Source organism: Vigna unguiculata, chromosome 10 (genome assembly GCF_004118075.2).
Source record: "Vigna unguiculata cultivar IT97K-499-35 chromosome 10, ASM411807v1, whole genome shotgun sequence".
NCBI classification, from domain to species: Eukaryota; Viridiplantae; Streptophyta; class Magnoliopsida; order Fabales; family Fabaceae; genus Vigna; species Vigna unguiculata.
In genome coordinates this window covers 35083252-35098209 of record NC_040288.1, presented here as the reverse complement: position 1 = coordinate 35098209, position 14958 = coordinate 35083252, and the positions used below count along the sequence as shown (strand labels likewise).

Here is a 14958-nt window from a genome sequence, read left to right as displayed (position 1 = left end):
CAGAGAATGTGGTGGACGTGGTGCAACTCGCGCATCTGCAACACACTAAAACTCCACCTCCGATGCATGAAGCTCCTCACCCATAACTTCAAAATAATGGAAGGCACAAATGAGGCTAGTTTCACGTAGTTCATCGTCTTCACTAGTAACGCGTTTTCCATCACCGCTTCTCTGTGCTGGTGCACATCCCGACAAAGTTTAATCTCTTCACGACATGCATGGGGAGGACAGCGATGACGGCAACGACGTTCAATGAGCAAAGGTGAGCGTCGATCGGTGGTGGCGATCGGAAGGTTATGTTCTCTAGTGGTTGGCACGTTCAGATCTTTGAGGGAGAAGCTTCTGATAACGCCTTTAGCCTTTAATGACGGGGGGCCTCGCAGTGGCATCGCTGGCATGGTGGTCGAGCAAACGAAAACAGTGGTTGACGGAGGCACATTGCGGTGGTCGAGCAAACGAAAATACTGATATATTTTCCTCTAATTTTATGGTTTTTCATCTTCCCCTGACTTAAGAGTCATGGTTGTCTTAAACATAGATCCTTCTGTAAAGAGAAATGGAGTTGGCTATGATCTTGAGAATGAAGTTGCCCTAGACCCTCAACGGAGATGGATGCGTGTAGGGTATATATGGTTTGACTTTGGTCATGATCAGGCACTTGAGTGCCACGTGGACATTGTGTGGGATGTAAGGTAATGTTATCCTATCTAACTCAAAATTAAAGGTTATTAATTTATTTTTAATGCTTAGGATGATATTACTTAATTATTAGAGAGTATTTTTCTAACATTTCGTTCGGATATTACGGATTTTAAATAATAAAATAAAAAAATAATAAATACACACATTTATTGAAACATCATCTCCCAAAAACACAGGAAATTTAAACTTTAATACATTATAAAGTATCTAAAAACTTCAATTTATAAACTCAATTATAAAACCAAATCGATGTTCATAAACCAAAGATTACAAGTCTGTAAAAGTCATAATAAAAACAACTCTATAGAAAATCTCCCAAGCTAGCCCTGCTCCGGTTCTATGCCTCACCAAATCCACCTACAACATCATCTGCTCCCGTGTACCGCATACACGATCATCGCCAAACACAAGCAGATAGGGTGAGCTAATATCAAACAATCATATATATATATATATATATATATATATATATATATATATATATATATATATATATATAAGACATTTATATATCAACATAATTATACAAAAGGAAATCCATTCTTTGATACCATACAACATGGTCACAATCATGTTCACCGTGTTTTACGTCTTCTAGTGAGTACCTAAGATGTCTTGTTGGCACAACTATCGGCCACAACCGATAGAGCACGTGCGGAAAACCATGCTACGGATCACACACCGTAACGTCAGGTGGAATTCCCAATACGAACATAGTCCGTAACGTCCCAAGACTACCAAACTCGTCAGCTAATCACTGAGGAGGGTAATCTATCTGTACCCGTCCATGTGAGACACAACCAGCACACTCACACCGCCAACACTCGCCAACCCAAGCCACAACTCAAGAGTTCCTCGTGTTCATCCACCATCCCGAGCCACAACTCAAGAGATGCTATTCTGAGCCACGACTCAAGGAATACCACATGCTTAACCCCTATCCCGAGCCACGACTCAAGGGATACGTTCCAAGCCACATCTGAAGGAACACCAGCAAGCCCACCTTCGAGATATCATAGAATTCTTGTAGACCACGCACCACGAAGCAAGCCTAAACCATTCAGCTACAACATTATTGCCTGGCTTGAAACACACAATTGCACTATTTTTCGCTTAGGCTAGAAGCCTTCGCCCAAGCACCCAAGCCTATCTCGCTTAAGCTAGATTCTCTTGCCTGAGCGAATTGCAGTACCAATCCACGAACTCTCGCTTGGGTGAGATCACCCTTCGCCCAGAACCAACGTCCCTCGCCTAGGCGGCGAGTTAAACAGAACACACAACATACCACAATTTCTCGCTTAGGCGAGGAAGGCTCGCCTGACTGAGATGCTCTGTCGCCCAAAACAGGGCTTTCTTCCTAAGCGAGATGCTCAAACAGAACCACAAAATCCTCACGATTTCTCGCGTAGGCAAGGCACGCTCGCCTAAGCGAGGTGACCCGTCACCCAAAACAAGGTCTTTCCGCTTTAGCGAGATGCTCGAGCAGAATCAGGTTCGAGTCTCTGCTATTTTCGCCTAGGCGAGCCTTGCTCGCTTGAGCGAGAATAGCAGCCATCTTCACTATTTACGCACGCGAACACCAGAAAAAAATGACCAAACCACATCCCAATCAATTGGAAACAGTGCACAAAACTTATGAAATTTGGAAGGCTCCTTTGATCACCAATGGCAAAAAGAAAGCTTAATATGGTTCTACCGAGGTTTGAACTCATGACCATACCAATGCCAAATCAATGCACAACCATTCAACCATTTGAGCTAGTACTTTTCCAAGTCATATATGTCAGTATTAAATGTCATAAAGGCTCCCACTACCCGTATTTATTATTTATTTATTTATTTAATTAATTAATTTTCACAGGTCTTACCATTTTCCTCACCCCTAGTGAATCTAATCCCATTAAAAAAAAAGAAAAAAATTTATTTGTGATGATTTTTCACCTCTCATGATTGATATATGCAATGAGATAATTTATAAAACTAAATTGTATAAGAATCTTATTTTGAGATATAAGTGTTTAGGTGAAGCCAATATGATTTAAGAACTTAGAATCATAAGGAAAGGTGATAGTATTACTATCCCAAAAGTATTCTTGAGAAACTTAGGAAACTTAGAAATTATAAATGAGTGAATATCCCTTATGATACTAGTTCTAAATTAACGAAAAATAGAGAAAAGTATATTTCTCAACCTTAGTATGCCCATATAATCGGGAGCTTGCTTTTGATAAGTCCTTCTAGACCATATATTGTTTATGTAGTAGGCAGACTGAGAAGATATACTTAATATTCTAATTAGGAATATTGAGATGCGCTTATGAGATACTTAAGAGATTAAATGGAATATGCCATTGAATATAGTGAATTTCCATTGTACTAGAAGGGTACAATGATGCTAACTGAATCTCTGATTCAAACAAGACAAAATCCATTTGTGGTAATAGATTCACACTTGGGGGTAGTGTGATTTCATGGAGAAAGCTGCTAAAGAGTGGAACAATTTCCATTGAGTATATGAAGTTTGAATGGAATCTAGCATGTCCCTGGTGTGACACTAGCATTGTTAGTGGCAGGACAATGCCATGTGTGTCAGTGTCACTCATCAAATGTCATTGTATTGATTTCAATTTAGTCTCCATCTATGTCTTCTTAATTCAATTTAGTCCCTACCTATGTGTCTATGATTCAATTTTGTCCCAATTTTTTTCAATAATTAAAATATTTTTTTATCCATTTTTTATAAAATTAAAACTAATTAAGTATAAATATTTTTACAAAATTAAGTACTGATATTTATGTTGTTTCTCTCTAATTTCAAACTAAATTTATTATTTGTATAAATTTTAAGTACTAATATTTTTACAATACTTAGTTTTGTAAAAATATTTATACTTAATTAGTTTTAATCTTATAAAAATGGATTAAAAAAAGATTTTAATTATTAAAAAAATTGGGTCAAAATTGAATTAGACACGAAGAGGATTGAAAAGTCATTTGACTCCTCAATAGCGCATACGGTGCTCTCGAAACATTTGTCAGTGATCTTCTTCTTCTTCATAACCTGGCTCGAAACATTTGTTAATGATCTCAAGATTTTCTTCATAACCTGGCTTGCTGGCATGGGCTCTTCGTTCCTGCTGAGTTGATTGGTCACCTTCTCTACTCGAGTTATGTACTCGGTTACCCGCTCTTTGTTCTCCACCTTCAGGCATTAAAATCATCCTATGAGGGTTTGTAGCCGGACTTGTCTGACGTAGTCGCTCCCTTTGTATGCAACCTCCAAAATCTTCCATGCTTCTTTTGAATATGCAACGTTTGCAATCTTCGCGAAGTCTGACTCCTCCACCGCATTGTACAAGGAGTATAAAGCCGATTTATCTTTCACTCACGTCTTTCTCAATACAGCAATCTGCACCACTGTCTGGTTTTCGTCTTCCGGAGGTTCTTAGTACCCACTCTCCATATCCCATATGTCTTAAGATCCCAGAAGAGTCTTCATTTGTAAACACCAATTATCATAATGGAATGGTCATATCATTAACAACTTTTGTCATTACTTCCTTTATTTTTTTTCAAACACTCAAGCACACACTGTTTCACTCTCTTTTATTTTTCACTCGGTACTCAGAGCATAAGAGCTCTTGTACCACTTTGTTAAACTCAACTCACGCACACTAGACAAAATAATTAGATGTGCAACACTCACTGTTTTTTATTGAACTGTGATTGGCTTTTAAAATAGCCGTGTACAACATATAAATAACACTACAACAATTTATAGTTTAGACCACACTAAAATAGACAACGGCTAAATAAATGTAGCCTAAACATATAATAAACAACATTTTTATAAATGATGTATAAATATCATGAAAGTCCATGATTATATAATTGTTGCTTTAAACTATGTGGGCAAAACTAGTAAAAATGTGGTCTAAAAACATAGGTAAGGTATAAAATCAACATGTAAAATTGTTGTTTATTGTGAGAATTTTAAGCAACGGTTTTAAAAATATTGTCATACTAAAAACCGTTGTCTATTACATATAGCTACACTCACCTATACCACGCCTAAAAAATTGTGGTCTAATCTTTAGACCACGGTTTTTATAATTTATATCATAATTTTATGTTGTTGTCTAAAGTGATTTTTGTTGTAGTGTAACCACACTAATCACTAGCCGAATATAATAGAACAACCCAATATTTCAGCAATCTAAACTATCCGATATTTCAACAATCTCATAAAAACAAACTACGCAAATCTATTATTTTAAAGATACTGCACTTATGTTTAAAATAAAACAACCTAATTATTAATTTAAGATTATCTAACAAATAGGAATGTTAATTTTGATAGCCTTGGTGTAAAGTTTGGTATACTAATTACCACTGGTCAAACATGAACGTTCTTATTGTTCATCAGCTAATGAGTTAACTTACTATATCTTGCATTTTCAAGGACGAATTTAACCATTTACTCTCCAATGACATGGTCATCAATTCAGCCCTGGGATAGCAATATGTGCTCTGGGGGTAGCAATATGTGCTCTGCAAATTACGATTAGCTTGGAAGGTTGAAATGATAAATCAAAACCATCAATTTTATTAAAAAGAGGGTCCAATGTATTTCTTAAAGCAAGTACTAACAATTGTCTAAGCTAGTATTCGGCTTTGTTTATATATATATATATATATATATATATATATATATATATATATATATATATATATATATATATATATATACATATATGTATATACATACATACATATATGTATGTATATACATATATGTATGTATATACATATATATATATACATATATGTATATACATACATATATGTATATACATACATATATGTATGTATGTATATACATATATGTATATACATATATATATGTATATATATATATATATATGTATATATATATATATATATACATATATATATATATACATATATATGTATATATATGTACATATATATACATATATATGTATATATATATATATACATATATACATATATATACATATATATATATATATATATATATATATATATATATATATATATATATATATATATATATATATATATATGTATATATATTAAAGTGTAATGCAAATTCTAGAAGAATTTAGAAAATTCTAAAATAAAAGTATTGAAATGTAATGAAAGTTGTAGAACAAAGTAGAAAAGCCTAAGACAGGAAGAAAATATCAAGAACATTTTACATAGGCAAAAATCTAGAACATTCCACACAAGTTGTGGCTAGCACTTTCTAGAATAGTCTATAGGTCTCTAAATACCCATGTACTCAATCATTTGATGTATGACAAGAACTAAGACCACATCTAACACACCACTCACTACTACAACTACATACTCCTTCCAACTACAACTTCCACATTCTATTATCTCCAGAATTTTCTCTATCTCATCAACTATTCCTTTCACAACCTTAAAATACTATCAATGGTATCAGAGCTACGTTCGGTCATCTACTAGGCGTAGATAAATTTTTCAACTACTTCACAAAAAACTAGAATTCTATTCTATACTATTTCCAAAATATTTTCTCAACCCATGGCCACTACCAATCAAACATCATCAATTCCAATACCTATTTTCATTTGAGAAAATTATGATTTTTAGAGTGTCAAAATAAAGACATTCTTTCGCTCCCAAGACTTATGGGACATTATAGAAGAGGGATTCACTATTCCAAAAGACACTTCCACTCTAACTGTAGCTCAGAAGAAAGAGTTGAAGGAAAACAAACCCAAGGATTCAAGGGCTTTATTTGCTCTTCAACAAGCAGTTGATGACACAATCTTTCCAACAATAATAGGTGCCACAAGTGCAAAGCAAGCTTGGAACACAATACAAGAAGAGATTCAAAGAAGTGATGAGGTACGCAATGTCAAACTTCATTCTCTAAGACGAGAGTTTGAATTAATAAGAATGAAAGAATTTGAGACCATTAAAGACTACTATTCTAGAATAAAGGAAATAGTTAGCCAGATGAGAGCCAATGGGGAAACTATTCTTGGCAAAAGAAAATCGTTGAGAAAATTTTAATTTCTATTCCCCAAAAATGTGATGCAATTGCAATTGAGATTGAACAAACAAAAGATTTGGCCACATTTTCAGTAACACAACTAATGGGATCTCTTGAAGCTTATGAACAAAGATTGAAAAGGCATGAAGAAGACTCGGTCAAAAATGTCTTTCAATCAAAACTAAAATTACGGTTTCAGAATAAAGAATATGAAGGAAATAAAAGTAGAGGAGAAATTTCTAGAAATAAAGAAAATTCTAGAAGTTTCCCTATGACTCGTCAAGGAAAATATCCCCCATGTGGCATATGTAAAAAGACAAGTCATATAGAAAAAGATTGTTGGCATAATGGAAAACCTCAATGTCAGTACTGCAAGAAATTTGGCCACGTAGAGAAGTATTGTCATAATAAAAATAAGCATCAAGCAAACTTTGTTGAAGAACATAATCAGGAGCAATACTTATTTTATGCCAATCGAGAATCTCCTAGCGGAGGAGAAATTTGGTACTTGGATAGTGGATGCAGCAATCACATGGCCAAAGATCAAAGCATATTCGAAGACATTGATAAATCTGTCAATGTCAAAGTTCAACTAGGAAACGGTGCCACAGTGGAGTCTCAAGGCAAAGGAACTGTCATGGTGGAGAGAAAAAAAGGTACGAAATTCATCAAGGATGTTTTACTGGTTCCCAATCTTAAAGAGAATCTTTTAAGTATTGGCCAAATGATGGGGAATGGATATTCTCTTTACTTTAAGAAAGATACATGCAAAATTTATGACAGTAGAAAGATAGAAATTGGCCAAGTAAAAATGGAGAAGAGAAATAGAAGCTTTCTCATAAGCTTCAAAGCTAGAACTAATATTGTCATGAAGGCAGAAGTTGATGACTCGTGGCTTTAGCATAATAGATTTGTCCACTTCAACACATATGCCTTAAAGCTTCTATACCAGAAAAACATGATGAGAGATCTTCCATGCTTGAAGGAGAATAATGAATCATGCGAAGAATGTTTCCTTGGTAAACAACATCGATTACCATTCTCGACGGACAAAGCATGGAGAGCAAAAGACTTACTAGAGTTGAGCCATACTGATGTTTGCAGACCAATGAGGACGCCTTCACATCACAACAATAAGTATTTCATCCTTTTCATTGATGACTTCTCTAGAATGACATGGGTCTATTTCTTAAAGCCAAAGTCAGAAGTCTTTGGAATATTCAAGAAATTCAAGGCCCTTGTCGAGAAGCAAAGTGGAAAATAGATAAAAGTACTTAGAAGTGATTGTGGAAAGGAGTATACATCTCGCGAGTTTGAAAAATTCTGCGAAGATGAAGGCATAGAGAGAAAAAATCACAGTCACACATACTCCACAACAAAATGGTGTGTCAGAAACAAAAAATCGCACAGTCATGGAAATGACAAGATCAATGCTAAAAGAGAAAGGTATGCCTAACACTTTTTGGGCTGAAACAATCTACACTAAAGTTTGCGTTCTAAACAGATGTCCAAGTAAGGTAGTCCAAAAATGATGGAACATCTATCAACTAGATGTCAAATCAGTCTTTCTAAATGGAGTATTCGAAGAAGAGATTTATGTTGAACAATCTCAAGGCTTCATCAATAAAGGCAATGAAGGCAAAGTATTAAGACTAAAAAAAGCCTTATACAGCCTAAAGCAAGCTCCTCGAGCATGGTATAGCAAGATTGATCAATATTTCATCGATCAAGGATTCAGGAGAAGCAAAAGTGAGCCAACACTATATATTAAAGCACAAGGTCAGTATCACCTCATTGTCTCCTTATATGTTGATGATCTTATCTATACAGAAAACAATTTGGAGATGATGAAAGAATTTAAGGAATACATGATGAAGACATTTGAGATGACCGGCCTTGGGTTGATGAACTATTTCATCGGTATATAGGTGAAACAACAAGAAGACGACATATTATCTCTCAAAAGAAATATATTGAAGCCCTATTGAAGATGTTCAAGATGTATGATTGTAAAATTGTCGCTACTCCATTGGTGGTAAACGAGAAGCTACAAAAAGATGACGGAGCACAAGAAGCATATGCATCACGCTACAGGAGTTTGATTGGAATTCTCTTATATCTCACAACCACAAGACCAGGCATTATGTATGCTACAAGTCTTCTATCAAGATTCATGCAAAAGCCAAGTCAGATTCATTATGGAGTAGGGAAAAATATTTTAAGATATCTACAAGGCATAAAGGAGTTTGGAATATGGTACAAAACCATGACTAACTGAAGGATGATTGGCTACACTGATAGTGATTGGGCATGATCAATAGATGACATGAAGACCACCTCAAGCTATGCTTTCTCGCTTGGATCGAGAATATTCTCTTTGGCATCAAAGAAGCAAGCAAACAGGGGATTTGGTCGCGGTTATTTTTACTATTCTGCCCCGGTTTCAAAACCGAGGCATATAAAGTCGAGGCCAAAAATGTCACTTTTTTGCCTCGGTTGAAAACTGAGACATAATGAGCATTAAAAAAAATCAGAACTGGACTTTTTGCTTCGGGTATAGTTGCAACCGAGGTAGAAAAGTGATTAAAATTAAAAAAAAATACGGGCTGAATACTTTCATCACTCTACAGCCTAACAGATCCCACTTTTTCTTGTCCAGCAGTTTCCTGCTCTTCCTCGAAGCCACTTTCACATGAGCCGAAACCAGAGGTGCCTCCTCCACCAGTCACCGAACCCAGACTGCCCTCAGCCTTAGTTGACTCAAACTCCTTCTGGTCATTCAATAAATCTGATTTCTCCATTTTCTCTCTACATCAGAATCATCACTATAATCACTATCACTTTCATTCAATTTCATCTTCCCCATCCTGTAAAACACAAGGGACCACCATTACACACATAAAGGACAAAAAATAAATTAAAAAATGTAGCAAAAAAATCAACAGTGGTTTCGTGCAGCACTGCGCGACCTCTATCCTCCACAACATTAACAGTAGATGTAGCAGTGGAAACGTGATGAACAACGGCAGTGGACGCGCACAACAGCGGCAACGGACGTGCACAACAGCGGTGGCAACAGTTACGGTGGATCGGCACAGCTGCGAGGTGGACGCGTACAGCAGCGACGGCTGCAGCTGCGGTGGATGCACAACAGTGGCAGTGGACGCGTACAGCAGCGAGGTGGACGCGCACAACAGCGACAGCGACTTGCAGTGGACGCGCACAACAATGAGGTGGACGCGCACATCAGCGACGGCGGCAACTGCGGTGGATGCGCACAACAGTGACGACGACAACTGCGGTGGACGCGCACAGCAGCGGCGGTGGACGTGTAGAACAATGGTGCCAATGGGAGCAACACGAAGAGGATGAAAAAGCAGCGCGCATAAGAGGGAACCAGTGACTCGCGAAGAGAAATGTGAAAAAGATGATATATTTGCCCAATTTTAAACCCTAGACAGAACCTTTCCCCTTCCGCTTTCTGCCTCGGGTACCCTAAAAGCTTTTTCAAAAATGCAGTCCCCTTTTGGCTTCGGGTCTTGTTGGACCGAGGCCATAGCACTCTTTGGCACCGGTTTTGCGCAAACCGAGGCCTGTAGCTATCTTTGGCTTCGAGTGTTAGCTGAACCGAAGCATAAAACTTGGCTGGAATTGCAAGAATGCCATCGCGCCATTATATGCTTCGGTTCCTGGCCAACCAAGGCATATAAGGCGAGGTAAAAAGGAAATTCTGCACTAGTAATGACTTCGAAAGATATTCAAAGATATGGGAGAAAAACAAAGTGAACCTACTACAATCAACTGTGACAATAAATCAGCTATCACAATGACGAAGAACCCAATACATCACAATAGAAAAAAACACGTAGCAATTAAATATCATTTCATCATAGAAGCAAAGGCAAATATGAAGATCCGACTCGATACTGCACAACAGAAGACCAAATTGTAGATATTTTTACAAAGGCATTACCAAGGTTTGAACTACTACGTGCTATGCTTGGAGTTACCGAATTTGCACCAAGGAGGAGTATTAAAGTGTAATGAAAAGTCTAGAAGAATCTAGGAAATCCTAAGATAAAAGTATTGAAATGTAATGAAAGTTCTAGAACAAAGTAGAAAAGCCTAAGATAGGAAGAAAATATCAAGAACATTCTACATAGGCAAAAATCTAGAACATTTCACACAAGTTGTGGCTAGCACTTTCTAGAATAGTCTATAGGTTTATAAATACGCATGTACTCAATCATTTGATGTATGACAAGAACTAAGACCGCATCTAACACACCACTCACTACTACAACTACATACTCCTTCCAACTACAACTTCCACATTTTACTATGTCCACAATTTTCTCTATCTCATCATCTATTCCTTTCACAACCTCAAAATACTATCAATATATATGTATATATATATATATATATATATATATATATATATATATATATATATATATATATATAAGAAGACTTTCCATCTTCCTTCTTTGGCGCTGCTGGAGATGCCCCACAAGGCCTTCTTTCTCAAGATTTCATTTTTCGCCGCGGTGAACCAACAATCCAGCAAAAGGGCTTAAAAGCTCCTTTATCAAACCTTCCCCTTTTCAAAAAAAGAAGGTCAGCATCAAAGCCCAGCAAACCCAACCTATACAAAGAGCTCTTTTCAGCCCCTACTCCTAATTGAGAAGGAAGGACGCTTTCAGAGGCGAAAGGCCATGGGGAGATACCGTCTGTGATCCATGGATCTCCGATCGGTAAACCGTATCCAAGCTCCGCGGCTAGTCTGCGCTCTTTGGACTTTTAAAACTTAGCGAGTATATATATATATATATATATATATATATATATATATATATATATATATATATATATATATATATATATATATTCAAAGTTTAATATCTTACTGTTTTAAATTTCTCATGCTTTTTTGTTTTGTAATCCGTGGTTGCTTGATTGAATATATGCAAATGTACTTGTAATTTTTATTTAATAAAATATATTTTACTTTTCTTTTTTAATCACTTGACTGATTTGTTTCCAATATGTGTTTCGTTGGCAAAGAGATGTAGTTGAGGAGGGTACCAGAAAAAGAAGTTCAAAGTATGGATATTGTGTTGAAAATATTTGATCCAGTAATTGAGTTTGTGCGGGATCACGGTATTAATCAGTTGACCTACATTTTTTGTTACACGAAAAACTTTGAGGAATTAGATAAGAGAGTTAAGCGCCTTGGAGAAGAAAAAGAGAGGTTAAATCGTCAACGTGGTGAAGCTAAAAGAAAGGGTCACATTGTTGAAGATAGGGTTGAAGAATGGTTTGAGGAAGTGGGTGAATTTGAGATTAGGGTTAAGAAGTACATGAATAATGTTGGTCACAAGAAGACAAGGGGTTTATATTATTTATTTCCTTACTATAGACACAAACTGGGCAGACAAGCAAAGAAGATGGAACCGAAGGCTTTGAGGCTAAAAGATGAGTGCCCCAAGGATGAAGAAGTTTCCCATGCAGAGAATGTAACATCTTTTGATCTCACTTCGTCTTATTCTGGCTACATTGAATTTGATAGTAGAAAATCCATTGTGCAAGACATAATGAGAAAACTTAAAGATCCCAATATAAAAATTATTGGACTCCATGGAGCACAAGGGATGGGTAAGAGCACTTTAATAAAAAAAATTGCTAATAAAGCCAAAGATGAGGGGTTGTTTGATAGGGTGGCTGAAATAGATGTAACTGTCAATCCCAATCCACTCACAATTCAAGCAGATATTGCACATGTGTTAGGATTGCCATTAGTAGGGGAAAGTGAGAATGTAAGAGCTGATTATCTAAGGAGATGGTTAAAGATAGAAAATGTGAGCATCCTTATAATCTTGGATAACCTTCATGAAAGATTAGACTTGAATAGGTTAGGGATTCCGGTTGATCTTGATTATGATTTAAGAAAGAAGAACGAGTTAAGCATAATGTCAAGTAACCAGGGTACTAACCCAAATCCTGGCGGCGGCGCACAGGGTACTGGCGAAAAAGTCCTAAAAAAAGGAAATTTTCTTGGTGATTATAAGGGATGCAAAGTTTTGCTTTCTTCACGTGATAAGAAAGTATTTCATGATGAGGTTGATGTTGAGTCAAATTTTTGTTTAAAGGAATTAGATGGCAATGATGCCTTGATGTTGTTTGAGAAGGTGATTGGAGGAGGTAATAAAATGTCTATGCCTAAAGAAGAAATCCAGAACTATTGTACAGGATTGCCCATGAGAATAGTTACATTTGGAGTGGCATTTAAAAACTGGATTGAGTCAGAAAGCAAACCTACACTGGACAAATTTAAAAAGCAAGGTCTGGTTGAATGGCAAAAGTCTTCGGAGACTCCTAATAAGAAAAAATATGACCTTCCAAAAAATAAGGAACTCAAGTTCATTTACTTGCTTTGTGCTCAAATGGGTCACCTACCCCTGGTTAATGACTTGGTGAAATATTGCTTTGGATTAGGTATATTTGAAGGGGTCTCTTCCCTTAGTGCAGCTCGTGAAAAAATAAATGAATCGATCCAAGAGCTCAAAAACTTGAGTTTGGTGTCATACGAAAATCCTAATATTCATTTCCATATGTCTCATATGGTTCGAGATGATGCTTTAAGTAATGCACTCATGGATCACAATGTTTTTGCTTTGAGAGATGGAAAACTAGATTATTGGCCCGATCTTGAAAAATGCATTTCTATTTCTATATGCAATAGTTACATTACAGATGGGTTTCCTCAAGTCATAAATTGTCCTCAACTTAAATTTTTGCAAATAGAAACTAATGATCCGTCTTTGGAAATACCTCAGAGATTTTTTAGCAGCATGAAAAACTTGTTAGTTTTAATACTGACTGATTTTCATCTGTCAAGCTTACCATATTCAATTAAAGACCTATTGAACCTCAGAATGCTTTGTTTGGAGCGGTGCACTTTGGATTGCAATTTATCGGTACTGAGAAAGTTTAAAAAATTAAGAATCCTCAGTTTCTCTGGATCTCAACTTAAAAATTTGCCAGTTGAGCTACGATACTTGGATAAGTTGCGAATGCTAGACATCAGCGATTGTTTCAAACTGAAGATTATTCCACCTGATCTTTTTTCTAATTTGAGGTGTTTGGAAGAGTTGTATATAAGAAAAAGCTTGATCAAAATGTTGGTTGAAAAAGGGGAAAACAAAGGTCATAATTCATTTCTTTCTGAGCTAAAGAATTTGCATCAATTGAAAGTGGTGGACTTAAGCATCCCGTGTGTTTCAATTTTGCCTAGTCACTTATTCTTTGACAGGTTAAAAGATTACAAGATTGAAATTGGGGACTTTGAAATGTTTTCTGTTGGAGAATTTAGGATGCCCAATAAATATGAAGAACTCAAAGTATTGGCATTGCAGCTAAAGGACGACACTGATCTTAACTCCCATCAAGGCATAAAATTGTTGTTTAAAACAGCACAAAGTTTGTTCTTGGGAAATGTATGTGTTCAAAATGTTCTTAATGAGTTGAATATAGACGGATTTCAGAATTTGAAACACTTATCCATCATAAATAACAATGATGTCGAATATTTCAATTCAACAGATTTGTCTTATTGTGTGAACATTTTTTCCAATTTGGAATCTCTATGGCTCTGCAACATGATGAACTTAAAGATGATATGTCGCGGTCCAATTACACTTGAATCATTTGCCAAATTAAAAACCATCAAGGTTGAGATGTGTTGCCAATTGGAAAATCTCTTCTCCTTCTACGCAATTAAAATTTCTACTAGCACAGGAACAAGTGAGATTTTTAAATGTAATTCTATCATGAAGAAATTTCTAGCTAGTTTAGAAATGATTGAGGTTTGTGAATGTGAATCTTTAAAGGAGATCCTTCAAATACCACTGGATTGTGGTGAGGTTTGTGAGGTTTGTGAATGTGAATCTTTAAAGGAGATCCTTCAAATACCGCAGGATTATGGTAAGGTTGAGTTTCTCAAATTACGAACTTTGACACTCCAATCATTACCATCATTTACTTGTTTTTATACCAAAGTGGAGAGATCTTGCTGGCCACATTTGACAGAGGCTCAAACTACAAATTGGGGTCACACAGAAATTTCTACTGAACAAGATGGCCACAGTGACAATGCGCCTCCTCTTTTTGGTGAACTAGTATGA

The 14958-nt window shown here is 36.1% G+C and overlaps 1 protein-coding gene across 1 annotated transcript; it reads left to right on the top strand.

Annotated features, from left to right (window-relative positions):
* The first annotated feature begins 12222 nt into the window (after positions 1-12222).
* On the top strand, positions 12223-14958 carry LOC114165610 (disease resistance protein RFL1-like). Its single transcript, XM_028050192.1, has one exon. The coding sequence runs from the start codon at positions 12223-12225 to the stop codon at positions 14956-14958; it is 2736 nt and encodes a 911-aa protein (XP_027905993.1).

What these genes read in the sequence shown, in the direction of transcription:
- LOC114165610 (XM_028050192.1), top strand. Translation starts at nt 12,223, where the DNA reads ATGGAACCGAAGGCTTTGAGGCTAAAAGATGAGTGCCCCAAGGATGAA.